Genomic DNA, 27,143 nt, shown 5'->3' on the forward strand with positions numbered 1-27,143 from the left:
CTTGAGAGGTAGTTGTATTTAGGAGGTGAATACTAGCCTATAAAACATAGATAGGAAAACCCTATTTCAGAGAGAGGGGTGGGGGGAAGAAAGAAGAGGGGGTGGGAAGAGAGAGCAGAGAGAGTGTAGGGTCCAAAGGAGGTTGATAGTGAGTCTGAAGTTCATTGCAAGTCAGAAATGAAAGGCAAGCCAGGCAGCGGTGGCTCACGCCTGTAATTCTAGTTACTCAGGAGGCTGAGATCTGACAATTGCAGTTCAAAGCCAGCCTGGTCAAGAAGGTCTGTGAGACTTTTATCTCCAGTTAACAACAGAAAGCCAGAATTGGATCTGTGGCACAAAGTGGTAGAGCACTAGATTTGAGTAGAAAAGCTCGAACAGTGCCCAGGTCCTGATTTCAAGTGCCATGACTGACAAAAAAAGTGAATAAATGCCCCCTTCAAAATAGTCTAGTTTGTAGAGCTTCCTATTTTTGTTGATAATCCCCATCCCAGTTGTGGAAAGAGCTTTTAAGACAGGTTTTATTTTTAGTGTTGAGCAAAATAACAGTGTTTGAGTTTTGTTTGCATTTGACCACTTAGATATTTCTGATTTTTTTTCTCATGGACTCCAAACAGTTTAAAACTTAGCTTTAATGTTGATAGCATTCAAAGATCCTTGTTTTTCTGTAAGGCCCTCGTGGCTAGACTAGAATTTGCCTCAATATTCTGTAGTTTAAAATATTGATTTAACCAGAAGCTGGTAGCTCATGCCTGTAATTTTAGCTTCTCAGGCTGAGATATGACGATCACTGTTCAAAGCCAGTCTAGGCAAGAAAGTCTATGAGGCACTTATTTCAGATAAACTACCACAAAGTTGGAAGTAGAGCTATGGTCCAAGTGGTGCAGCACTATCCTTGAGCAAAAGGCTCAAGGACAGTGCCCAGGCCTGAGTTCAGGGCAAAATTTTTTTAAAATACAGAAGAAAGAAAATGTCTGGAGCTGGGAATGTGGCTTAGTAGTAGAGTGCTTGGCTAGCATACCTGAAGTCCTGGGTTCGATTCCTCAGTACCACGTACACAGAAAAAGCCAGAAGTGGTGCTGTGGCTCAAGTGGTAGAATGCTAGCCTTGAGCAAAAGAATCTCAGGGACAGTGCCTAGGCCCTGAGTGCAAGCCCCAGGACTGGCAAAAAAATGTCTATTTAGCCATCTGAATGTGTATAGACACTTATTTAAAAGGGGAAGTTAGTGTACATGTAGATATATGTAGCATGAAATCCAAGAAATAAAGGTATAAGGAAAAAGTACAAAGCAAAGTCATAGTTTTTGTACTTCCACATTTATCCTTTCACTTCTATTTGCATGTTCCCTGAGAACTACTTGAAAAAACGAGTGAAGAAATTACACATATACAAATATAGAAAAACATGAATATTGAAATTAACTCCAATATTAATGTGCTTTTAAAAGTTGTCTCTAACACTAACCCTCTATACATTTCTTTTATAACAATAAAAAATAAGTTTTTTAAAGGTATCTTTCCAGAATTGATTTCTTTGTGATCATCAGATTTTTCAATGTTGAAAGGAATGCTGACATAACCATTTTTATCCTGAATTCAGATGTTTAATAGATTTAATTTTGATAAGAACATTTAACTATATGCTTGAGTTATTAGATATAATTGTTCTTTATTATTGGAGGCAAGGATATGATTTAAATTGTTGTTACTCTAAGTAGAAATTATTATTTTGTTTTTTAAGGAACCAAGTGGTGAGACTCCATCATCTTTATACAGAGTTGCAGCTGTACTTCTACAATTTAATCTTATTGATTTAGATGATCTTTACGTACATGTAAGTCAATTCAACTGGGCTGCAAAGAATATTTGGTTGTCCATACCAGGGGAGGGAAGAGGAGTAGGTAACAATATAGTATTCCATGATTGATTCCAGGTGATCAGTTCTTAGTTTATGAAGACATAATTGCACTATTAATTCCTGTTTACTTTGTAAAGTGAGTTAATTCCTTGGCCAGTTGTAGATTTAACGGTGAATTAAAAAGTTCGAGTTGCTTTAATCAGCAGCACGGCATGTCTTAATGGAGACAATCCAAATTTAACATTGTTGTTTTAGGCGTGTGTGCGCGCGCGCGCACGTGTGTGTGTGTGTGTTCCTGGGCACTGTCTTTTTGTGTGGGGCTGTGTGTGTGTGTTCCTGGGCACTGTCTTTTTGTGTGGGGCTGTGTGTGTATGTGTGTTCCTGGGCACTGTCTTTTTGTGTGGGGCTGTGTGTGTGTGTGTGTGTTCCTGGGCACTGTCTTTTAGTGTGGGGCTGTGTGTGTGTGTGTGTGTGTGTTCCTGGGCACTGTCTTTTTGTGTGGGGCTTAAAGTCAGGGCCTGAGTGCTGTCGTGTGTGTGTGTGTGTGTGTGTGTGTGTGTGTGTGTGTGTGTGTGTGTGTGTGTGTGTGTGTGTGTGTGTGTGTGTGTGTGTGTGTGTGTGTGTGTGTGTGTGTGTGTGTGTGTGTGTGTGTGTGTGTGTGTGGTCAGGGCCTGAGTTCTGTCGTGTGTGTGTGTGGGGGGGGGTCCTGGGCACTGTCTTTTTGTGTGGGGCTTAAAGTCAGGGCCTGAGTGCTGTCCCTGTCGCGCGCGCGCGCGTGTGTGTGTGTGTGTGTGTGTGTGTGTGTGTGTGTGTGTGTGTGTGTGTGTGTGTGTGTGTGTGTGTGTGTGTGTGTGTGATTGAGCACAGGGCCTTGCAACTAACTAGGCATGTAGTCTACCTCTGAGTGACATTTCCAGTGTTTTCAGTAGAACATGTAAATATTTTCTTGGGTAAATTTATGAATTCAGTGGTATACATTATTGTTATATTATTTCAGGATCTTTAACATAAAGAGCATACAACATTTTGCTACCTGATTTAAAAATATTTCCAAAGTCTTAAATACTACCAACAGTTGTGACATTTATTTATTTATTCATTTATTTATTTATTTACTTATTTTAAATTTTTATTTTTTGTGAACATACTGTACAGAGGGGTTACAATTACATGGGCAAGATAATGAGTACATTTCTTATCAAGCATTGCAGTCTCCTTTGTTTACCCTTCACATCCCTTCCCAGCCTCCCCCCCGGTGACATTTATTTAGAAGAAAAATCATAGTCACAAATGGACTAGACTTATATCAGTTGAAAATAGCTTTTGATTTTTGAATAAGAAAGTTTATTAGCTGCTAATAAAAGTTTAATTAATCTCTTTTAGCTTCTTCCAGCTGATAGTTGCATTATGGATGAACATAAACGAGAAATTGTGGAAGCTAAGCAAATTGTTAGAAAACTTAACATGGTTGTATTGTCTTCTGAAAAAATGGATGAGAGAGAAAAAGAAAAGGAGAAAGATGACGACAAAGTAGAGAAGGTACATCATTCCTATAAAATTAACATTATAATTGTGAAATTTAACTTCTAGTAGTCACCTTACAGAAACATAGTTGTAAAATTTTGATTGTTTTAATGATCACAAACAAGGGTAGATACTAAAGCTACCAGCACAACTATGTTTATTGCAGCATTATTTACCATAGCTAAGATATGGAACCAACCCAGATGCCCCTCAGTAGATGAATGGATCAAGAAAACGAGACACACACACACACACACACACACACACACACACACACACAATGAATGGATCAAGAAAACGAGAGAGAGAGAGAGAGAGAGAGAGAGAGAGAGAGACAGACAGACAGAGAGACAGAGAGACAGAGAGAGACAGAGAGAGACAGACACACACACACACACACAGAGACAGAGAGACACACACACACACACACACACACACACACTGGATTCTATGCCTCCATCAGAAAGAATGGATCAAGAAAATCACACACACACATACACACACACACACACACACACACACATACACAGCGGATTCTATGCCTCCATCAGAAAGAATGACATCACCCCATTTGTTAGGAAATGGAAAGACTTGGAAAAAATTATATTAAGTGATGTAAGCCAGGCCCAAAGAAACATAGGTCCCATGGTTTCTCTTTATTTGCAATAACTAGTATATGTCTAGGTCAATCAGAAAAGGTAAAAAGCTATGTATATATGTATATATGTATGAAATGAACCCCAAGATGGGCATAAGTGGCATTTTCTTTCTTGCTATTATTTTTAATGTACTTATTATGTACTGTGTGATTTTTTTTTTGTTTCTTTTGTATGTTCTTTCCCCATGGTATAATCCCTGCTTTCACTGTATTTGATGTCTGTGCCCTGCATCTTGTATACACACTTCTATAATTTGGGGAGGCGAAGGGAAAAAACAAAATGCTTAAATAAGGATACATGTTGACCCATTGTAACAATGAGATGTACAAGACACTATCTTGAAAACTTTACAACTTGTGGTGGGGAGGGAGGGAAGATTTGGGGAGGTGGAGAGAGAAGGGATGGTAGGGGAAAAACAAAGGAGGAGGTAACAATGCTCAATAGGAAATGTACTCATTACCTTACTCATGTAACTGTAACCCCTCTGTACACTATTTTTACAATAAAAGTGTATTTAATTTTTTTTGATTGTTTTAAAACCTGGTTTTGGAAATACTCATTTTACAAAAGTGACCTGTTTTTTTTCTTTTGAGTGCCACCTTCTTGAAAGAAACAATATTTTTGTGTATGTTTCACAATGTTTATAAGAAAAAATTGTAGTATTTATCGATTGTATTTTTTGGGGGGGAGGGGTCCGGTCTGGGACTGGGCGCTGTTCCTCAGCTCTTCAGCTCAAGGCTAGCCCTCTACCACTTCATCCACAGTGCCACTTCCGGCTTTTTTCTTTTTGCTTATGTGGTGCTGAGGAATCGAACCCAGGGCTTCAGGCATGCAAGGCAAGCCTCTACCACTGAGCCATCTTCCCAGTCCCTTGATTGTATTTTTGTTCTGTGTATTAATCTTCCTCAAATTCCAAAGGGATTTGTAAACATTAATGGATTTACGGAGGTGAATTGATTTTAGTTCCCTTTGATACAGTATAACATTAAGCATTAAGTAACTATTAAGTAACTTTAATACACTAAGTAATTTTATTCATAAACTCTACTGCCTTTGTATGCTAAATGAAAACACAGATCCATTGTTTTTCTTCAGGAGCTAAAATGATAAAGGCTTTCTAGTTTCCCAGGAATGAGAAATATTCTTGTTGTATATAGCTGAACAATAGTTCAGCTCAGTCTTTTAAGAGAAAAAGTATTTATTGTTCTTGATGTTTATATCCTAATTATTTTTGTTTTTACTTTGTTTATTTTTAGCCACCTGACAACCAAAAACTTGGTTTACTAGAAGCCTTGTTAATGATTGGTGACTGGCAGCATGCACAGAATATTATGGATCAGTTGCCTCCGTACTATGCAGCTTCACATAAACAAATAGCTCTGGCTATTTGCAAGCTCATTCACATAACTGTTGAGCCTCTCTATAGAAGGTATGTTACTGTGTATGGCACTAATGATTGAGGTAGGAATGGTTTAGGATGACTAAAAAAAAAAAATCTGTATTTACCTTGTTTTCTCAAACAAAGCACATTTTACACATTTTTTCTCAAGATAACTTTATAAGGTATATTAGTTTTATGTATATTAATTAGTGAGTTCTAATGTCTAGTTGTTTAAAAGTGTGTTGCAGTATAGTATGAAACTATAGGTTTAATGAAGATGCATTCCACTCAAACTGACAAGTTGAATTAAAATCCCTTTGGACAACTACTTAAAGATAATAAAAAAAAAGTAAAACAAAACTGTAGTTCTGGGAACTTGATACTTCAAGATATACTCACTTTAATTCAATCTCTTATTTATTATGTAGTATCCCATTTGTTATTAATTAGTGAGACACCAATTAGTAAACCTCCCTAACCCTAACCCTAAAGTATACAGTTATTATCATTAACCTATGGGGTATAAGGTTACTATTATAATAAACATAGATTGAAGGAGTATGACAGCAGGTAAATCTGACCAAGGTACTTTGTATTTGTATACCGCATGTCAAAAAGAAACACCCTGATAGTGATGTTAATGTCAATAAAATTTTGGGAAAATAAAATTAAAATTGAAAAAAAAGCAACTACAGGTTTGACTTGTTGGTTGTATTTTCTACATTGAGAGTTAAAATTCTATTCTTCTTTTTTTTTTTTTTTTTAATTTGCCTCTTTTTTCGGAAGGTAGAGAATTTTGCCTAATGGAATATTCATTCCTCTGTCCTAGGTTGAGTGACTGGTTGAGGACATTGCTACTATGCATACCTTCTAACCTGACATACATGCTGTTGTTAAAGTAATTACCAGTATAGCCTGTCTCATTATCTGTCCCTACTGTGTCAAGTAGTCCTCTGGCTCTCAGCCTACTTGCAGTATACTTAGGAGTAGTATTGGCAGCAGTTCTGTCTTCAGTTTCACAGATCATAGCCTGCCTTGTGACTTGTGCATAGCGACTGGCAGCTGCATTCAGTGCCACTTGGGCTGTAGACTGCGAAGGCTTCTTTTCAGAGAATGATGCCCGTGATTTCATAGCCTGTCACCTGCTCAGCAGGTGAGAACTCTGGCCATGTGGTACTTTTTAGTATGACACCTTTGATTGTTCAGCTTACTTTTCCTACTACCATTTCCTACATACTCAGTGTAGGTAGGAAACCCAGATAGAGTAATAAATGTTTTTTATTCACTTAAGTCAGTGTTGTTACAGCCATATTCTTATGTCTCATCTTCCAATATACCTGAGGCCCATTCCTTATTCCCCATTCCCAGATCCAAATTCTTGAAACTAGCTATATGATATAATTAAATGCTGAGATTTACATTTCCCTGGTTTCCTTTTCTTGTTAATTTGAAGCATTGTTCTTTGAGCTCTGATTTTATTCTGTATTAAATATTGTTTTTGTTTTTCCATTAGTTGGGAGTTGGAGTTATTTGATATAATAAGGAATGATTAAAATACAGAAGGCAAATGTGAACAAGAAAATATTTATTTACTGATTTGTGTTAACTTGAAGGATACAATATAGTATGTGTGTATATATGTTTATAAATTTGAATTCTTTTTATAGAGTTGGTGTTCCTAAAGGTGCTAAAGGCTCACCTGTTGATGCTTTGCAAAATAAGAGAGCACCAAAGCAAGCAGAGAGCTATGAAGATTTGAGGAGAGATGTATTCAATATGTTCTGTTACCTTGGTCCTCACCTTTCTCATGATCCCATTTTATTTGCAAAAGTGGTGCGCATAGGCAAGTCATTTATGAAGGAGGTTAGTAAGATGTTTCTTCATGGAAAAAAGTAAATTTTGAAATGAAAAGACTGAGAGTATATTTGTACTTAGTAGTATTTTTAGGAACAAGTAAAAAAGTGAGCCCAAATTAACAAAGGCTATGTTGAGTAAGGTTTGTGGGAAGTTCATTGTGTGTGTGTGTGTGTGTGTGTGTGTGTGTGTGTGTGTGTGTGTGTGTGTGTGTGTGTGTGTGTGTGTGTGTGTGTGTGTGTGTGTGTGTGTGTGTGTGTGTGTGTGTGTGGACGCGTGCGAGCGCTTTTATGTACATGTCCCTCTTATTTTTTTTGTTCCTTGTTCTAATCAGCCTTTGGTAGGAAGATTTCTTACTGCCCTTCTAAATGCCTTTGTCTTCTTTCTCATTTCATTTTCAAATTTTCCTGCTTTATAATTTTAGAGACAAAAGGATACTAAAAACTCATAAGGACAGCTTAGAAACAGATTTTATTTCAATGAGAAGATATATTTGTATGTGCAGCTTTATTAGTTTTCTTGTATCATAGTATTCTAGGGAAGGAATAGCTTACGTGCTTTAAACTCTTTACATATTAAACTAAAAAACTCTAGTTTTTTCAATTATGGAATACCTTAATATATATTCTGATATATGACACCAGAATTATAAATTCATTATGACCAGACAAAATGGAACAATTCTTTAGCTGTGTTTCTGTCAGTCTATTCTTCTGTACATAATTCCTTATTTATTGATAGAATGCATATTGACTTGTTGTCTGAAAGGAAACTATATCTTCCCTCCCTCCCTCTCTCCCTCCTTCTCTAATTCCTTCCTCTTCCTCCTTCCTTTCATCCCTCCCTTCCTCCCTCCTTCCCTCTCTCCTTCATTCCATCCATTCATTCATCTATCCTTGTTTTAGGGCTTGAACTGAGAGCCTAGGTACTGTTAACACTCTACCACTTAGAGCTATAGCTCCATTTCTGATTTTTAAGTGATTATTGGAAATAAGAATCTCACAGCCTTTCCTTCCCAGGTTGGCTTTCAACTGTTATCCTCAGATCTCAGCCTCCTCAGTAGCTAGGATTACAGGCATGAGCCACCAGTGCCTGCCTCCATGCCCTTTCAATTTTCAGTTAGAAAAAGAAAATATAGGGTTGGGAAGGTAGCTCAGTGGTAGAGCACTTGCCTTGCATGCATGAGGCCCTGGGTTCAATTCCTCAGCACCACATAAGCAAAAAAAGAAAAAAGCCGGAAGTGGCGTTGTGGCTCAAGTGGTAGAGTGCTAGCCTTGAGCTGAAGAGCTGAGGGACAGCGCCCAGGCCCAGAGTTCAGGCCCCACGACCGGACCCTCCCCCCCCAAAAAAGAAAATATATGCATTTTTCTTTTTATATGCATTTTTTCATAGAGATAATAAGATGTTTCCTAAATTAGTGTTACGTCAAAATGTAGCAAGGGAGTTAGCCTTCCCTGTTATGGTACCATGCATTACAATACTGAAGCCTGAAAGTACATACATACTGAAAATACCCTATATGATTATCTATCAAGAAAGTAAGATACTTATTAGCTTCATATTAACTTTTGCCCTTCTTCAACTTGATATTGAAATATATCCCTTCCATAAGTCTTGTTTTTAGGTGCCAATGCTTTAGTCATTCTTTGGCCTGTCCACATTATTCTAACACTCAACCCATGTGTATGTGTGTGGGGGTGTATGCACGTGTGTGTTTGTGTTTGCATAAAACTTTATATATGTAACAATTTATTATCACTCTATTTTATTTTAAATGACTAGACATTGCCAAGCACATCACTTTAAGGGCCCATCTGCAAATCGCTGGTATAATATACACCCATTTTTTCCAGTCCCATTTAAGCAATTGTTTGGTCTTTGTCAGAAATGCTGTTAATATTTTGGGTTTATTTTTTTAGGAATTATTTTGGTAGTGAATTAAAACATTTAAAAATTGTTCAATATTTTTGTTGTATTAATGTTTAATTTTACTTATTCTGTAGAGGAAATCTGGCTGAAAAAATGCAAATGCCTTATAACTAAATGATTGTGCTAGATGCAGGTTTTTTTTTTTTTTTTTTTGCCAGTCCTGAGGATTGAACTCAGGGCTTGGGCACTGTCCCTGAGCTTCCTTTTGCTCAAGGCTAGCACTCTACCACTTGAGCTACAGTGCCACTTCCGGCCTTTTCTGTTTATGTGGTGCTGAGGAATCAAACTCAGGGCTTCATGAATGCTAGGCAAGCACTCTACCACTAAGCCACATTCCCAGCCCTGGACATGGTTTTATAATATTTAATAATAAAAACGTACATCATATTTAGGATGCTTTGATTTAAATGATCTTGAAAATGAGAAATGAATTGGATTGTAAAAGTAGTACTTAATGTTCATGGATGTGAAGAATGGTTTAGAGTTTAGAATTGTTCATGAAATTTTAAAATGTTAATTGCTATTAGGTTATATTTAAAATCTGCATGTGTGTTTCATGTAAAAAACAATAAAAGTTAAATAATTAAATATAAAAGTTAATTTTTTCTAATCAAGACACTAAATTGATGGCATAATTTCAAACTTTGTGCATTCAATTAATTTTTGAAATTTCAGTTTCAGTCTGAAGGAACCAAACAAGAAGATAAAGACAAAACGGTAAGAGACTGGTAAAAAATCTAATAATGTGTCAAATATTTGTCTAGAAGTGCAGCATACTCCAAATTTTAGTATGAGGAAGACTTAATCATTTGTTTAAATAATGAATTTATATTTTAAATGCTAAATATAGCTTTTATAGCTTTTAGTAACTCACACTGTTGTTTTTTAAGATTAATATTGTATGTTGAAGATTAACATGCTGAGAAAGTATCAACAATACCCTTCCTTTCCTCATCCCATGCTATCTTGGGTGTAGGAAAATGTAGGAAACTGTTATGAGATCTAGAAATGGTCATTTCTCTTAAGATTATCATAATTTTGAAGGTAATGTGGATCTCTTATTGAAATAATTTTTTTCTCCTTCTCAGGAAGTTATCCTTAGCTGTTTGCTTAGTATTACTGATCAGGTACTACTTCCATCTCTTTCTTTGATGGACTGCAATGCTTGTATGTCTGAGGAACTGTGGGGAATGTTTAAAACATTTCCCTATCAACATAGGTAAATAATTGTTTCATATTTTTAACAACAGGAATTCTAGTGTATTAGACTTTAGTACTTGACTTTTCCTAATTCTTCGTTTCATCATTTTTTTTTAAAGATACCGTCTGTATGGCCAGTGGAAGAATGAAACCTATAATGGTCATCCACTTTTAGTAAAAGTTAAAGCTCAAACAATAGACAGAGCCAAATATATCATGAAGTAAGTTTAAATTAATTTTTCTTCATATTCTTTTTTTTTTTTTAATTTCATTTTATTTTATTTGAGAACATACTGTACAGAGGGGTTACAATTACATGGGCAGGATAATGCATACATTTCTTACCAAGCATTGCAACCTCCTCCTTTGTTTACCCTTCACCTCCCTTCCCAGCCTCCCCCCTCCCCCCCACCCACTCATACCCCCCTCCCCCCCCCACCGACATTGTAAAGCTGGTTTTGACAACATTTTGTACTTCTCATTGTTGCAACAGGTCCACCTGAATCCTTAAACGACTTGTTTGTCCCCATCTCCTCCACATGTTATACTGACATCAAATATAGTGAAAGTGGGGGTTACACTGTGGGGGAGGGACATACAAAGCAACAAAGAAATAATCTTATAAATGTGTTAGAAACACATGCATGAAAGAAACGAAAACATTAAAATACATATTTAAGGGTTCGTTTTCCTAACATCACATTATCTGACCTTTTCCGCTTGACTCATACCTGTACTAGATATTGCAAATAAGGGAAACCATGGGACCTATGTTTCTTTGGGCCTGGCTTACTTCACTTAATATAATTTTTTCCAAGCCTTTCCATTTCCTAAGAAATGGGGAAATGTCATTCTTTCTGATGGAGGCATAGAATTCCATTGTGTATATATACCACATTCTCTTGATCCATTCATCTACTGAGGGGCATCTGGGTTGGTTCCATATCTTAGCTATGGTAAATAATGCTGCAATAAACACAGTTGTGCTAGTAGCTTTAGTGTGGTCTTGTTGGATTGCTGGATCATAGGGGAGATCTATGTGAAATCTTTTGAGGAACCTCCATACTGCTTTCCAAAGTGGTTGAACAAGTTTACATTCCCACCAACAATGAAGTAAGGTTCCTTTCTGTCCATATCCCCTCCAGCATCTGTTGTTGTTAGAGTTCTTGATTTTTGCTGTTCTAACTGGAGTGAGGTGATATCTCAATGTTGTTTTGATTTGCATTTCTTTTATGGCTAGGGATGTTGAACATTTCTTCATGTGTCTATTGGCCATCCTTCTTTCTTCTTCAGAGAAGCTTCTCTTTAAGTCTTTCGCCTACTTATTTATTGGGCAGTTGTTTCTTTGAGGATTTGTTGTTGGGTGGTTTAATTTTTTGAGTTCCAAGTATATTTTAGATATGAGACCCTTGTCTGTTGTATGGCTAGTAAAGATCTTCTCCCAATCGGTGGGCTTTCTATTGATCTTGCTAGCTATGTCATTTGCCCTGCAGAAGCTCTGCAACCTTATGCAATCCCATTTGTCCAACCTTTCTTTGATTTGTTGTGTTTCCGGGTCTCTATTCAGAAAATTTCGGCCTGAGCCAAGGAGACCTAGGGTTTCTCCTATTCCATCCTGTAATGTTTTCAGAGTGTCTGCTTTGAGTTCAAGGTCTTTGATCCATTTGGAGTTGATTCTGGTGCAGGGTGATATATAAGGATCTAGCTTTAGTTTTCTACATGTAGTTAACCAATTTTGCCAGCACCATTTACTGAAGAGGCTGTTTTTCTTCCATTCTATTGTTTTAGCTTCCTTATCGAAGATTAGATGGCTATAGGTCTGTAGGTTCATTTCTGGGTTTTCAATTCTATTCCATTGGTCCTGAGGTCTGTTCTTGTGCCAATACCAAGCTGTTTTGATTACTATGGCTTTATAGTAGAGTTTGAAATTTGGTATTGATATTCCTCCAAGAGTGTTCTTTCCGTTGAGGAGCGTTTTTGCTATTTGGGGTCTTTTATTGTTCCATATGAATTTTTGGATTGCCTCTTCTATTTCCTTGAAGAATGAGGGTGGAATTTTGATAGGTATCGCGTTGAATTTGTAGATAGCCTTGGGAAGTATTGCCATTTTCACGATGTTAATCTTTCCAATCCAGGAGCATGGGAGGTTTTGCCATTTTTTAAGTTCTGTGTTGATTTCCTTTTTTCAAGATTTTATAATTTTCATCGTAGAGGTCCTTCACTTCTTTAGTTAAGTTAATTCCTAGGTATTTTATTTTTTGTGGGGCTATTACAAATGGAGTTGCTTTCCTAATTTCAGCCGCACTTTTCTCATTGTTGGCATACAGAAAAGCCATTGATTTTTGGGGGTTAATTTTATAACCTGCTACTTTGCCAAAGTTTTGAATCAGCTTGAGTAATTTGGGAGTGGAGTCTATGGGATTCTTTAAATACAAGATCATGTCATCTGCAAAGAGGGAGAGTTTTATTTCTTCTTTCCCTATTTGGATCCCCTTTATGTCTGCATCTTGTCTTATTGCTGTAGCTAGGCATTCTAATACTAGATTGAAGAGAAGTGTAGAGGGTGGGCATCCTTGTCTTGTTCCTGAGTTAAGAGGAAATGGCTTTAGTTTTTCACCGTTGAGTATAATGCTGGCTGTGGGTTTGTCATATACAGCCTTTATTGTATTGAGGAATGTTCCATGGATTCCTAATTTTTCCAAAACCTTCATCATAAAGGGGTGTTGGATCTTGTCGAATGCTTTTTCTTCGTCTATTGAGATAACCATGTGGTTCTTGTTCTTGCTCCTGTTGATGTGATGAATAATATTAATTGATTTGCATATATTGAACCAGCTTTGCATCCCTGAAATGAATCCTGTTTGATCATGGTGTATGATTTTTTGGATGAATTGTTGAAGTCGGTTGGCCAAAATTTTGTTGAGAAGTTTTGCATCAATGTTCATCAAAGAAATGGGTCTATAGTTCTCTTTCTTTGATGAGTCCCTGCCTGGTTTTGGGATGAGGGTTATGGTGGCTTCATAGTATGTGTTCGGTAGTGAGCTTTCTCTTTCAATTTCATTGAAGAGTTGGAGGAGTATTGGTGTGAGCTCTGCTTTGAAGGCCTTGTAAAATTCCGCTGTAAAACCATCTGGTCCTGGACTTTTCTTAGCTGGGAGGTCTCTTACTGCTGTTTCTATTTCAATGCTTGATATGGGCCTGTTAAGATAGTTTAACTCATCTTGGTTTAGTTTTGGCATGTCAATATTTGCTAGGAAGAGGTCCATTTCTGCCAAGTTGTCAAACTTATTAGCATAAAGTTTTGAGAAGTATTCCCTTATAATGATCTGAATCTTGGTTGTTTCCGTGGTGATGTTTCCATTCTCATCTCTGAGTTTATTAATTTGGGTGTGTTCTCTTCTTTTTCTGGTAAGATTTCCTAAGGGTCTGTCAATTTTGTTAAGTGTTTCAAAGAACCAACTCTTTGTTTTGTTGATTCTTTCTATAGTTTTATTGGATTCTAATTCATTTAATTCTGATTTAATTTTGATTATTTGTTTCCGTCTACTGGATTGGGGTTTATCTTGCTGCTCTTTTTCAAGGAGGTTTAGATGTGTCATTAAATTGTTAGTTTCAGATCTCTCCAATTTGTTGATGTAGGAGCTCAGAGCTATAAACTTGCCTCTGAGTACTGCCTTTGCTGTGCCCCAGAGGAGCTGGTAATTTGTGTGTTCATTTTTGTTGAATAGCATGAACATTTGAATTTCCTTTCTAATCTCTTCTATGACCCACTCATGATTCAGCAGTGTGTTGTTCAGCCTCCATGTGATACCGGACTTTCTTTGGTGGCTTTTGGTGTTGAGTTCTAATTTTATTCCCTTGTGGTCAGAGAGAATGCAAGGTATAACTTCAGTGTTTCTGAATTTAGACAAGTTTGCTTTGTGGCCTAAAATGTGGTCTATTTTAGAAAACGTTCCATGTGCTGCTGAAAAGAACGTGTATTCTGATGCTGCTGGGTGAAATGTTCGGTAAATGTCTGTTAAGTCTAGTTGATCTATGCAGCTGTTTAGATCTGCGGTTTCTCTGTTGAGTTTTTGCCGAGTTGATCTATCTAGTGGGGAGAGTGGTGTGTTAAAATCCCCAACAATTAATGTCTTTGGATCTATATGGGATTTGAGGGAAAGTAGTGTTTCTTTGATAAATTTGGGTCCTCCATTGTTTGGCGAATAGATATTTAGAATTGTAATATCCTCCTGAAGGAGAGATCCTTTAATTAGTATGTAGCGACCTTCTTTATCTCTTCTCACGAATTTTAGTTTGAAGTCTATTTTATCTGATATTAGGATTGCCACTCCCGCCTGTTTATGAGGGCCGTTTGCTTGGTAGATTTTGTTCCAGCCTTTAACTTTGAAAATGTGTTTGTTTTTACGGGTAAGATGTGACTCCTGCAGGCAGCAGATAGAAGGGTCTTGTTTTTTAATCCAACTAGACAGTCTATGTCGCTTAATTGGAGAGTTCAGTCCGTTAACATTAAGAGATAGGACTGAGAGGTATTTGGGAGTTCCTGCCATGTTATCCACCTTCTTGGGGGCTGCGAAAACTGGGTTCTTCCTATGGTTCTTGGATTCTCAGTTTGGGTGCAGTTTGTTGGCCTTTATTGTGGTCTTGTTGGTTTTCTATGTGTAGGACATCTTTAAGAATCTTTTGTAGGGCTGGTTTGGTGGAGATGTATTGTTTCAATTTTTCTTTGCTGTGGAAGGTTTTTATTTGGCCTTCAGTTATGAAGGAGAGTTTAGCTGGGTACAGTATTCTTGGTTGATAGTTGTTTGTTTTTAGGGCATGGCATACATCATTCCAGGCTCTTCTTGCTTTGATTGTCTCTGCTGAGAAATCTGAGGTGATTCTAATTGGTTTCCCTTTATAGGTGATTACCCTTTTCTCCCTGACAGCTTTAAGGATCTTTTCCTTGTTCTGAGTGGATCCTGTGTGGATTATAATGTGACGGTGGGATGTCCTATTCTGGTCTGGTCTATTTGGGGTTCTAAAGGCTTCTTGTATCTGAATAGGCCTATCTTTTTGCATGTTTGGGAAGTTCTCTGCTAGTATCCTGTTAAACAAATTTCCTAGACCATTAACTTCTGTTTCTAGGTGCTCCTCTACACCCATTATCCTTAGATTAGGCCTTCTGATGGTGTCTTCCAGGTGTTGGATAGATCTATCATATTTCTTGGACTTGTCTTAGATGGTTGTATGTTCTTTCTCTATAATATCTAGGCTGTCTTCAATCCCTGAGATTCGATCTTCTGCATGGTCTAACCTGCTGTCAAGACTCTCTACTTTGTTTTTTATCTCTTTTCCTTCTAATTGGTCAGCTTTGATGGCTTCAAGTTCTTTGTTGAAGCTCTGTTTTAGGTCTTGTATGAATCTCTTTACTTCCTTAATTTGGTGTTCAGTGTTTGTCCTCAAATCACTTAGTTGATTGGATATGGTTTCTTTGGACTCCCATTCCTTCTGTTGGGTTCCATTCAGCTTTCCCTTTGTGGTCTCCCTGACTTCCTTCAGCTCTTTGTTAATGGATTCTATGGATGCCTTTAGTGATCTTTGTGTATTCTCTACCTGGTCTCTCAATTCCTGTATTATTCTTTGATTAGCTTCCTCGCGTTCGTGGGATTCCTGCAGTTCTCTTTGAGTGTTCTCAGCCTGCTCACGCCATTCCTCCCTTTCTCTTTGAGTATTCTCAAGTTGTTCATGCAAATCCTGTATTAGTTTTTGAGTAGCTTCCTCACGCTTATATATTCCTGTATAAACTTCTGGGATGCCTCCTCTCTCTCCCTATCACGCTCATACAGAGTCCTTTGTACATTGTCATTTTTCTTCATATTCTAAGTTACATCTGGCTCTAATTTATTTTACAGTTTTAAGGAAGCTCATAATTATTTGCTGAAGGTAAAGCTGATTCTATGTTGCATGTAAAATGGCTATCAATTTTTGTTCTAACACATTTTGACTTGTAAGATAGTGTATAAAAGCTAATAAACATCCTGTTAAATGCATCACATTATAGGATACTGTAGGATACTATATCCTGTTGCTATTCTTTAACTTGCATAATACAATTACTTTGCATAATGCAGTCAAAGTTTTAGACATTTCCTTCCCAGAAAGTTACCATAATAGAATTGTGAAGAACTTCTACTGGGAACCAGATTTTGAGAAATCTCTACATTTTATTGGTTTGCTTTAACATTTGTAACATTGCAATATAAAAATGATATTGGTTCTATTTCCTGGTAAACTATTTGAAGTTGAAATGTAAAAATTGGGTTTTTTTTTTGGGTCCGGTCATGGGGCCTGAACTCTGGGCCTGGGCGCTGTTCCTCAGCTCTTCAGCTCAAGGCTAACGCTCTTCCACTTGAGCCACAGTGCCACTTCCGGCTTTTTTCTTTATGTGGTGCTGAGGAATCGAACCCAGGGCCTCAGGCATGCAAGGCAAGCGCTCTACCACTGAGCCACCTTCCCAGCCCCGAAATGTAAAAATTGTGTATCCAGTTTAGTATCATTTTAGAGACTAAAGATACTTGTTATATTTCACGTTTTTAATGAGACTATCATCAATTGTCGTTTCTTTGATAAAATTCATGTATATTCTTATAAATCATGCAATCTCTAGTGTTGCTAGATTTAATAGTATGCAATGATATCGTCTTTGCCTGGTGATATTGTCTCTGGTTACAGTCTTCTGGGAAAGTAGGCATGTGTATTATCACAATCTTGTTTAATAATTGATGTTATAATGAGGTATAAACTACTATAGAAAGATAAGAGAATTATCTAATCTAGTTATTACAGGAAAAAGTTATTATAAAGTATTATTGCAGGAGAAAATATCAGTTCTGGTTTGCCTGAATGAGTTATTGAATTCTCAGATGTAGTTTCTAGCTTAACAACAGGCATCATCCATGGAGCCAGTACTACGTATGATAGGTACTAAATGAAGTAATTTACTAGAGAATTTAATATTAAGTATTATTAAATTAATGAAATCCTTCTCATCTGTTTTCTCTACAACCGTATTTCTTTTATCTGGCGTATTATATATACTGCTTTGTATTATTCCTTTATTTCAAAGACCTTTGATGACTTGACCGTTGCTGGGCGTGTTCTAGGGGTTTGGTACATGCCTATACTCCCAGCACTCTAGAGTCTGAGACAGGAGGATAGAGAGGTCAAGGCCAGCCTGGGTTACACAGTAAGACCCTGTTTCAACATGAAACATAACAAAACAAGGTAGCTCATGCTGACCACCTTAGTACCTCAACAGGCTAAGATCTAATGATCCTACTTTAAAGTTAGCCTAGGCAGTCTCCTGAGAACCTAAGATTACAGGCATGAGCCACTAGTACCTGGCTACGAGAACCTTTTTAGAACAATTTTATCAAGTTCATTATTTTGAAAATCATTCCATTCTTTAAATTAGAATTTGAACTCATGTGCTGTGAATGTGGCATAGTGGTAGAGTGCTTGCCTAGAGTGCATGAAGTGCTGGGTTCAATTATTCAATACCACATAAACAGAAAAAGCCAGAAGTGGCACTGTGGCTCAAGTGGTAGAATGCTATCTTTGTGAGCTAAAGAAGCTCCTGGACAGTGTCCAGGCCCTGAGTTCAATCTCCAGGACTGACAAATAAATAAACAAAAATTATAATTTGAATTCATAATTTATTTCGTTGTATTTTCATTTTAGAAAAAATAATTTCTTTCACTTGTATATTTAATTTTTTTTTGTGGGGAGGGCTTGACCTTGGGGCCTGGGTACTGTCCTTGAGCTCTTTCTACTCAAGGCTAGTGCTCTACCACTTTGAGCCACAGAGCCACTTCCTCACTTGTATATTTGTAGCCTTTTCATGGTTCAAGTTTCTGGATTCATTTTGTAATAATCTCAAAAATGTTGTTTCTGTGTAATGATTGGTTTGAGCTCTAAGAATTTCTTTCTTTCTTTCTTTTTTTTTTTGTGCCAGTACTTGGGCTTGAACTCAGGGCCTTGCACTTTCTACCTAGTTTCTTTGGTCAAGGCTGGTGCTGTACCACTTGAGTAACACCTCTGGGGACTTTTCTGCTTGGGCTTGCTTTGAACTGTAATCCTCAGTTCTCAGCCTCCTGAATAGCTAGAATTGTAGATGTGAGTACTGGTACCCTACTTTGAGCTGTAAGAATTTTTTTGATTTAAAATTTTAAGTTTTTGTAAAGAAAACAACAACAAAACAATGAACAGAGGAACAAATAAACAGGAAGAAAATTAGTAAAAAATTGTTAACCTTTAATATGGAAAGCAGAGAACTTTTTTTTTGGGGGGGGGGGTTCGGTCGTGGGGCCTGATCTCTGGGCCTGGGTGCTGTCTCTCAGCTCTTCAGCTCAAGGCTAGCACTCTACCACTTGAGCCACAGCGCCACTTCTGGCTTTTTTTTTTCTTTTTGCTTATGTGGTGCTGGGGAATTGAACCCAGGGCCTCAGGCATGCAAGGCAGGAGCTCTACCGCTGAGCCACCTTCCCAGCCCCGATTTTTACTGCTTTATATACTATTACTATAAAGTGGAATTATAACCAGGCATTGGTGCCTCATGCTGGTAATTCTTTCTACATAGGAAGCTGTGATCTGAGGATATGGTTTGAAGCCAACTTTGGCAGGAAAGTTCTTGAGACTTTTATCTTCAGTTAACCACAAAAAGCTGGAAGTGGAGCTGTGGCTCAAGTGGTAGAGCACTAGCCTTGAGTGCAAAAGCTCAGGGACAGTGCCCAAGCCCAGAGTTCAAGCCCCAGTCAAAAATAAAGGTGAAATCATATGTTATAAATATTAAGCATGTAGTATAAACTCTGAGTAAGCCTAGCCAAAATAACCCCCCTTTTGCAGTAGTGTAGTTATTCAGTTGGATCCACTTTGTATAGTTGGAAAGGAATTATCCCATGGTGTGATTAAACTTGTATGCATAATGAGTAATATTTTAAAAGATAATTCTGCCACTTTTGTCTTCCCTTGTAGGCGTCTGACCAAGGAAAACGTGAAACCTTCAGGAAGGCAAATTGGGAAGTTAAGCCACAGCAATCCAACCATTTTATTTGATTATGTATGTTTTGAAATGAATATTACTTTATGGGATTTTTCTTTTTTAAAAAAAGTCAGAATATATGGAAATAAAATAATATAGTTTTAAAATGGAATGATGTACTTGAAAAATGTTTTAATAATATTTTTATTGAGATTGATTACACAGATTTCACAATATTATGGATAGTGTTACTTAAAGTCACATACACGTTTTAATCTTCACAAGGCAAATTGTCATCATGTTTTATAAAGTTTGTGAATTCTATAGTAAAATTGTTTTAAGGAAAAATGAGCAAATGTCAGGTTATGCTAAAAATAAAACAGTTCATAATATATTAACATTGGCTCCTTACTAGTAACTCATTAGCAGTGCTACTGTTATAGTCAGTCTAATGTTACTTTGTTGAACATGATTTGATTTCTGGGAGCATATCTTTGTCTTTTTTTGGAGGGAAGAAAAGAGGTGGTGTGCAGAAAGGGAAGGAGGAAGGGTGAGCAAATGGAAGGTATTATTGTATTTTTAGAAACATTTGAATAGCATTTTATTGTGTGGATTCAGTTTAACACTGGTGTTTTGTAATTCTGAAATACATTTAACATAAGATTAACTTTTATCTCCTCCAAATCTAAGTTTAGTTTCCTCTAAAATCATTTCTTTTTGGGGTCTGGTCGTGGGGCCTGAACTCTGGGCCTGGGCGCTATCCCTCAGCTCTTCAGCTCAAGGCTAGCACTCTATCACTTGAGCCACAGCGCCACTTCCAACTTTTTTTTTCTGCTTATGTGGTGCTGAGGAATCAAACCCAGGGCCTCCTGCATGCAAGGCAAGCGTTACCACTGAGCCGCCTTCCCAGCCCCAAAACCATTTCTTAATTGGAAAATATAGTCTAAAGTATTCTCTAAGGAAATGATTGAATAGTAATTTTATATACATATGAAATGATAGGTAGCCACTTTTATTATAAACACTTGCATTTTTCTTTTGAAAAATTGTAGCCACAATTTAGATGACATAAATCCTGTTTTATTTAGTTAATACCATCTGTTCTTTGTTGATTTCTTTCAGATCTTGTCACAAATACAGAAGTATGATAACTTAATAACACCTGTGGTTGATTCATTAAAATATCTTACTTCATTGAATTACGATGTCTTGGCCTGTATCCTTTCATGTGAAGAAATACATTAATTTCATAGATTTTTTTCTTGAGGGGTTCTAGGGTTTGAATTAAGGGTCTTGGGTTTGATCGGCAGGCACTCTACCACTTGAAACATGCCCTCGAGAGACCAGATTTTTTATTTTCAGTACCAGCATTACAGCTTGACTCAAGGGGCCTGGGCATTGTCTCTTTAACATTTTACTCTCAAGGTTGGTGCTTTACCATTGTGCCCATAGTTCTATTTCCAGTTCTTTGGAGGTTAATTGGGAATAAGAGTTTAACTACTTAGGAGGCTGAGATCTGAGGATTGTGGTTTGAAGCCAACATGGGCAGAAAAAGCCCATGCAACTCATCTCCATTAAACTACTCAAAAAAGCCAGAGGCGGCACTGTGCTCAAGTGGTAGAGCACTAGCCTTGAGCACAAAGAAGTATCCTTGCTAAAAGATGTAAATGAGATTAAAGGTGAAGAGTTGATGCTACAATGTAATGTATGTGTCAATACTTTGCAGTAATTTATTGTAAACAATTATTTTCCCAAGATACAGCAATTTTTCTATATTTATGGTTCTCGGAGATGTCGTTATAATTTTTTTCTTAACTTATGAAAGATTGTATCATAGAAGCTTTAGCTAATCCAGAAAAGGAGAGAATGAAGCATGATGACACAACCATCTCAAGCTGGCTTCAGAGTAAGTTATTTTACAAAGGGTGGACTTTTTATTGTTGTTAACTGCATGCTTTGACTTCTGTTACCTAAGCTTAGTTAAAGTAGAATATCTAACCATTCAGTTTGTTCTGTGAAGGGACCAAGTCCTAGTTAAGTAAGATTTATTAGTAAATTCATATTAATTTTATATAGTTAAATTATATTAATTTTCCTTATTCAAGAGAGAATTATTACTCTTGATAAAACTTGGGGAAGCAACTTTTATTGGGGTGTTGGAAAAATACCCTTCTCTTTCCTCCCCCTTCTCTTTATTTTCTCCTTCTCTTCCTTATTCTTTTTTAAAAGTAGGGAACAGAGTTTATTAATGAAGTGAAAGGAAAATCCACTAAGGGGAATGAGCTGCAGGACTCAATAACCAGTTCCTTTTTGTTGTTTTTCATAGCCCAGGTTGGCCTCAGATTCATAATCTTCCTGTCTTCACCTCCGAAGTCCTTTTAATATTAAGGAAACTAATCTTTCCCTTTCTTTTCTGAGGTTCTTTTTTTTTTTTTTTTTTGGTCTGGTCATGGGGCCTGAACTCTGGGCCTGGGCGCTGTCCCTCAGTTCTTCCGCTCAAGGCTAGCGCTCTACCACTTGAGCCACAGCGCCACTTCCGGCTTTTTTCTTTTTGCTTATGTGGTGCTGAGGAATCAAACCCAGGGCCTCAGGCATGCAAGGCAAGCGCTCTACCACTGAGCCACCTTCCCAGCCCACGGCTTTTTTCTTTTTGCTTATGTGGTGCTGAGGAATCGAACCCAGGGCCTCTGGCATGCAAGGCAAGCACTCTACCACTGAGCCACCTTCCCAGCCCTTTCCTGAGGTTCTTAACATTGTAAAAGCACAAAGACTTAATGAGATATAGTCATATCTTCTTGTTTTTTGTAACTTTGATTACTAGCAACTTTTTCATATCTGCAATGTACAGTGGGTCCCCATTGTCCTGTAAACCTGAAAATACTTAATCACAGAAGTTATTTTAGAATCAAATCCCTATTATTCTAATCTTATTTTTAACCTTCTTTCTGTTAATTTTGTTAATATTGGACTTTTTGTACTTTCTATGGACCTTTGCAATTGTTATTTTCTTGATTTACTGTGTGTGTGTGTGTGTGTGTGTGTGTGTGTGTGTGCGCGCTCGCATGCGCGCGTGCGTGTGTATTTTTCGATCTCGGGTCCTGTGTACTATCCCTTTTAGGTGTTTTTGCTCAAGGGTGGTACTATAGCTCTTGAGTCACAGCTCCACTTTTGACTTTTTGCTAGTAATTGGAAATAAGAATTTCATAAGCTTTCCTGCCCAGGCTGCCTTCAGATTGCAGTCCTCAGATGTCAGACTCCTGAAGAGCTAGGATTACAATGGCAGCACAATGACCTGGCCCCTTATATATTCTCATGCCAACTTGATTTCTTCATTTTGTATTTTGCTTATTCATTAGATTTTAACTTAAGGGGTAATTTTCTTTGGAAAGTTTTCCCTGCTGTTGCTCTAATTTACAGAGCATTGGTAGGTGCTGCTCTTTTGTATTGCCATGGAACTTGGTATTCATGGCAATCATTTCAGTTTATATTTTTTTCCCTTACTGGACTATAGTATAGGACCTTGACCTGTGTTTTGGTAGATAACATATAGTTACTTAGCAAATTGTTGAATTAGCTACAGACTACTTGAATCTGTTATCTTGATTGGAGTTTGCTTTCTACTCAAGATAAGAACTGTTTGCTACAGTTAGTTTTTTTAAAATTTGTTTTCTAACAATAATTTACCTTTTTCCTTAAACCCTATAAGTAGTAGGCATTTGACTTAAACTCCTATTCTTTTTTCAAAACTCTTTTAAAGATAGGAGCTTACTCTTCTATGTTGACACCAAACTCACTGTCCCTATATATCACCCTTCTGAGTGCTGTCTTTATAGACATGTACCATTACCCCAGTTTGACTTAAACTTTGAGGTTTGGACATTTTGCTGTTAAATATTCGTTTTCTCAGTGTTATGCAGCATTTTGTAGTGTTCTAATAGGCTGTATAGGTTTGAGCCACTGCCACAAGGTAGTTACATGATGGAACTGTTCATTATTTGTCTCTAAGAGATTAGCAACTTAAAATGACCTAACCAGAGGATGAATCAATATAAAGTTCTTGATACAGTGTCTATCATATGTATACTGATAATACTAGCCATTATTATAAAATTCCAGAGCATCAGCAACAATATTCCTGCCTTAATTTTATCTTAGAATTTAAGTATTGAAGAAATGACACATCCTTTTTGTTTTTTGAAGTATTTTTTATTCTTCTTATGATTACCTCTTTTTACTTCATATAGGTCTGGCTAGTTTCTGTGGTGCAGTTTTTCGTAAATATCCAATTGATCTTGCTGGTCTTCTTCAATATGTGGCCAATCAACTAAAAGCAGGCAAAAGGTAATCAATTAATTATATATAAATGAAATTTAATAAAGCACTTCTGGTAGTTTGGAAATACTGAAATTACTATTATCTTCAAAGATTTGGAGGCTCAAGTAGAATTGTTGCCTACGTATTTGTATAGTATTCCATTGGATTGTTTTGAAGACGGTCTCACTGCGTAACCCAAGTTAGTATTCAACTGAGTATCCTCTTTTCTCAGCCTCTTGAGTACTTGATTACAGGTATAGAATTATTTAATTAAGAGCAGTTAGAACATAATACATAAAAGTTACCGTTTTCATAAATGTGATATTTGGTTTTGTCTGTAACTCATTAAAAAGACACTTTCACCTGTTAGGCTTTTGAATAAATGGTTAATGTATGGTATATTTTAAATCCAGTTATAACAAAATATACTGTACTTTTGCTTATTATTGAATAGTAATTGATCTTTAGGCCATATTGAACTTATGATTGGGAACATGTTTTTTAAGGGAGTTTATAGTATTTGTAAACACTTAATTTTTGAATGTGAAATTGAGAGAGATATAAAAGCATATGCTTTATGAATGTTTTTTGTATGACTACTTTATTTTATTTTGGGCCTAGTGTTTGAATTAGTATGTATAATAATCCTAATCACTTCTAGATTGGGAAAATCAGAGAATTGGAAACAGTTTTCTGAAACTTTCTGACAGTGCAAAGGAAGATTAAAAGCAATCTGATATTCTAAACAAGTATTAAAGCAATTGTTGACAGATTCTTCTTTGGGGTTCTTGGAAAAAATATACAGACTCAGAATTGTGTTTGCATATCATTCTTGATATGCTTACTTCTCAGATAAACTCCTGTACATTTTACTCTTTTCTCTGTACAAGTATGAGGGCACATGTTTTAATCTGTAACTCAATTTTCTGTATTGATCTAATTGAAGCATAGTTTAAGTAAAAAGTATTTCATTGGTACTTATATTCTAATTTGCACAAGGGCCATCTTGGTTTGAAAAACTATAAAGGTAAAGCCAGTTGAAAACAATTGTGATAAGGATATAAGAAAACTTTTTAAAACTTTTTTTGGTACCAGTCTTGGGGCTTGAAACCTGGGCATTTTCCTTGAGCTTTTTGGTTCAAGGCTTGTGCTCTACCACTTTGAGTCACAGCACCATTTTCAACTTTTTAGTAGTTAATTGGAGATAAGTGACTTTCCTGCTTGGTCTGGCATTGAATTAGATCTTAGCCCCCTGAGTAGTTAGGATTTACAGGCATGAGCCACTGACACCTGTCTGTTTTGAATATTTTATTTTTATTTATTTATTTATTTTTTGGGGGGGTTCCGGTCGTGGGGCCTGAACTCTGGGCCTGGGTGCTGTCCCTCAGCTCTTCAGCTCAAGGCTCTACCACTTGAGCCACAGCGCCACTTCCGGCTTTTTTCTTTTTGCTTATGTGGTGCTGAGGAATCAAACCCAGGGCCTCATGCATGTGAGGCAAGTGCTGTACCACTGAGCCACCTTCCCAGCCCTTGTTTTGAAAATTTTAGAAGTCACAAGATGTTATTTCCATTGATTTTTCATTTTGGGCTTTTTTTTGCTCAAGGCTAGTGCTTTACCACTTTTAGCCACAGTGCCATTTCTAGCTTTAGATAAGGGATCTCATTGCCTGGATTGGCAGATCTCATCCTCCTGAATAAATCAGGATTACAGACATGAGTCAGTGAGAATTGATACTTGCTAAGCCAGGTATTGCTCTGCATAACTATAATCTCAGGATTTAGGAGGCTACCATAGGAATATCACAAGTTTGAGGTTAGCTATGTAGCAAGACTGTTATTGAAATATGTTGACACATTTCTAATGTGCTTAGGGTTGGCTAAATAAGTACTATCTTGGGCTTAGATGTCAAAATTTGGAGCTTCCCTTTCCCTTGCATTTTCCTTTCCTTTTATCTATGTGGTTGTGACTATTCTACAGCTTTAATTTTAGTAATAGGATTGTTTACAGAGATGGCTCTTTGCTATTAGAAATATATTTGCTGTTTGAGGAAAATGACAATGTGAAGAACATTATGGTTTTATAAAAATGCAGTATAAATTATAGATTAAACCTTAATTACTAAAATTGATAAGGGTGCTGTGCTTGTATGACATAATAGCTCTATTCTTAGGATTTTTTTTTTTTTTTTTGCTGGTCCTGGGGCTTGGACTCAGGCCTAAGGTGGTATGTACAGTCCTTGAGCTTTTTCACTCAAGGCTATCACTGAACCACTTGAGCCACAGCACCACTTCTGGCTTTTGGGTGATTTATTGGGGATAAGAGTCTCTTGAATAAGCTGGCTTTGAACTATGATCCTCAGATCTCAGCCTCCTGAGCAGCTAGGATTATAGGCCTGTATCACCAGTGCCTTGCTTTGGGATTCATTTTTAGGAATTCCAGAAAGTAGAGGCCATGATTTAAATAATTTACCCCCAAATACTTAAAAAGGTTGTTTGTATGCATGTTAGTTTCTTGCTGTGTGATAAATTTCTTAGGAAAAAACTTAAAAAGAGGAAAAGAATATTGTGATTTAGGGTTTCAGAGGTTTCAGTTCATAGTTGGCTAGCTGCATTGTTTCAGAGCTCATAGTGAAGTAGAACATGGTGGAAGGAAGCAGGAGTGAGCAAGGAAGGGACCAGTGGCAAGATACAGATTGCAGGACCATGAAGCCTTTTACCCACTTCCTGTAGCTAGAACTCATTACTGAAAGTTTCCAGAACTTTGTGGTACCACCAAACCTTCAACATATGACCTTGTTGGAGACATTTCATATTCAAACTATAACTCTGTGTCTATGTGTGTTGAAGGGAGGAATATGGAATGAGGGGGGCGAAATTACAAAGTAAGTAAATTAAAACAAGTAATAAAAATGTTAAAATAGGTAAAGTTGAGGTTTAGCATATATACTGTATTTTTGTGTTTGTTAGCTAGTAAGTAGTAAGTGAATGTAAATACAAGCATGGAATAGTAGTAAATGAAAGTAAATAATAAGCATGAGTGCTTTTTAGGATACTCTTAAGGTAGTCCTGGGAATGCAATTTTTTTCTTAAAAATCACATTAGCCCTCTCCCCTATAATTATATTTAAAGAATGAAGGTGTTTCAATATATTATAATGTATGGTTATTTTTCTATTTTAAGCTTTAACTACAGATTATTTCTAATTATTTTTTCTAATAGTTTTGATCTGCTTATACTGAAAGAAGTGGTACAGAAAATGGCAGGAATTGAAATTACAGAAGAAATGACAATGGAGCAACTAGAGGCCATGACTGGTGGGGAGCAGCTCAAAGCTGAGGTCAGATTGCTTTTTTTTTTGTTGTTTCTTGAGTTTTTAGATTTAAGATGTGCACTGGTTCCTCATTT

At 36.9% G+C, this 27,143-nt stretch overlaps 1 protein-coding gene across 5 annotated transcripts in view; it reads left to right on the forward strand.

Moving 5' to 3' along the window:
- Thoc2 (THO complex subunit 2) overlaps positions 1 to 27,143 on the forward strand; it is a 121,797-nt gene that overhangs the window by 50,637 nt on the left and 44,017 nt on the right. For all 5 annotated transcript variants that reach the window (XM_070039782.1, XM_070039779.1, XM_070039781.1 and 2 more), the window contains exons 9-20: positions 1,739 to 1,831; positions 3,239 to 3,394; positions 5,295 to 5,467; positions 7,087 to 7,282; positions 9,878 to 9,919; positions 10,291 to 10,421; positions 10,522 to 10,623; positions 19,418 to 19,502; positions 20,547 to 20,640; positions 21,250 to 21,330; positions 23,669 to 23,765; positions 26,958 to 27,075. In XM_070039782.1, coding sequence (XP_069895883.1) covers positions 1,739 to 1,831; positions 3,239 to 3,394; positions 5,295 to 5,467; positions 7,087 to 7,282; positions 9,878 to 9,919; positions 10,291 to 10,421; positions 10,522 to 10,623; positions 19,418 to 19,502; positions 20,547 to 20,640; positions 21,250 to 21,330; positions 23,669 to 23,765; positions 26,958 to 27,075 — 1,368 coding nt within the window. The remainder of the gene's footprint in view (positions 1 to 1,738; positions 1,832 to 3,238; positions 3,395 to 5,294; positions 5,468 to 7,086; positions 7,283 to 9,877; positions 9,920 to 10,290; positions 10,422 to 10,521; positions 10,624 to 19,417; positions 19,503 to 20,546; positions 20,641 to 21,249; positions 21,331 to 23,668; positions 23,766 to 26,957; positions 27,076 to 27,143) is intronic.

The sequence above is a fragment of the Dipodomys merriami genome, unplaced genomic scaffold (assembly GCF_024711535.1).
Source record: "Dipodomys merriami isolate MVZ:Mamm:240054 unplaced genomic scaffold, mDipMer1.0.p SCAF_3, whole genome shotgun sequence".
NCBI classification, from domain to species: domain Eukaryota; kingdom Metazoa; phylum Chordata; class Mammalia; order Rodentia; family Heteromyidae; genus Dipodomys; species Dipodomys merriami.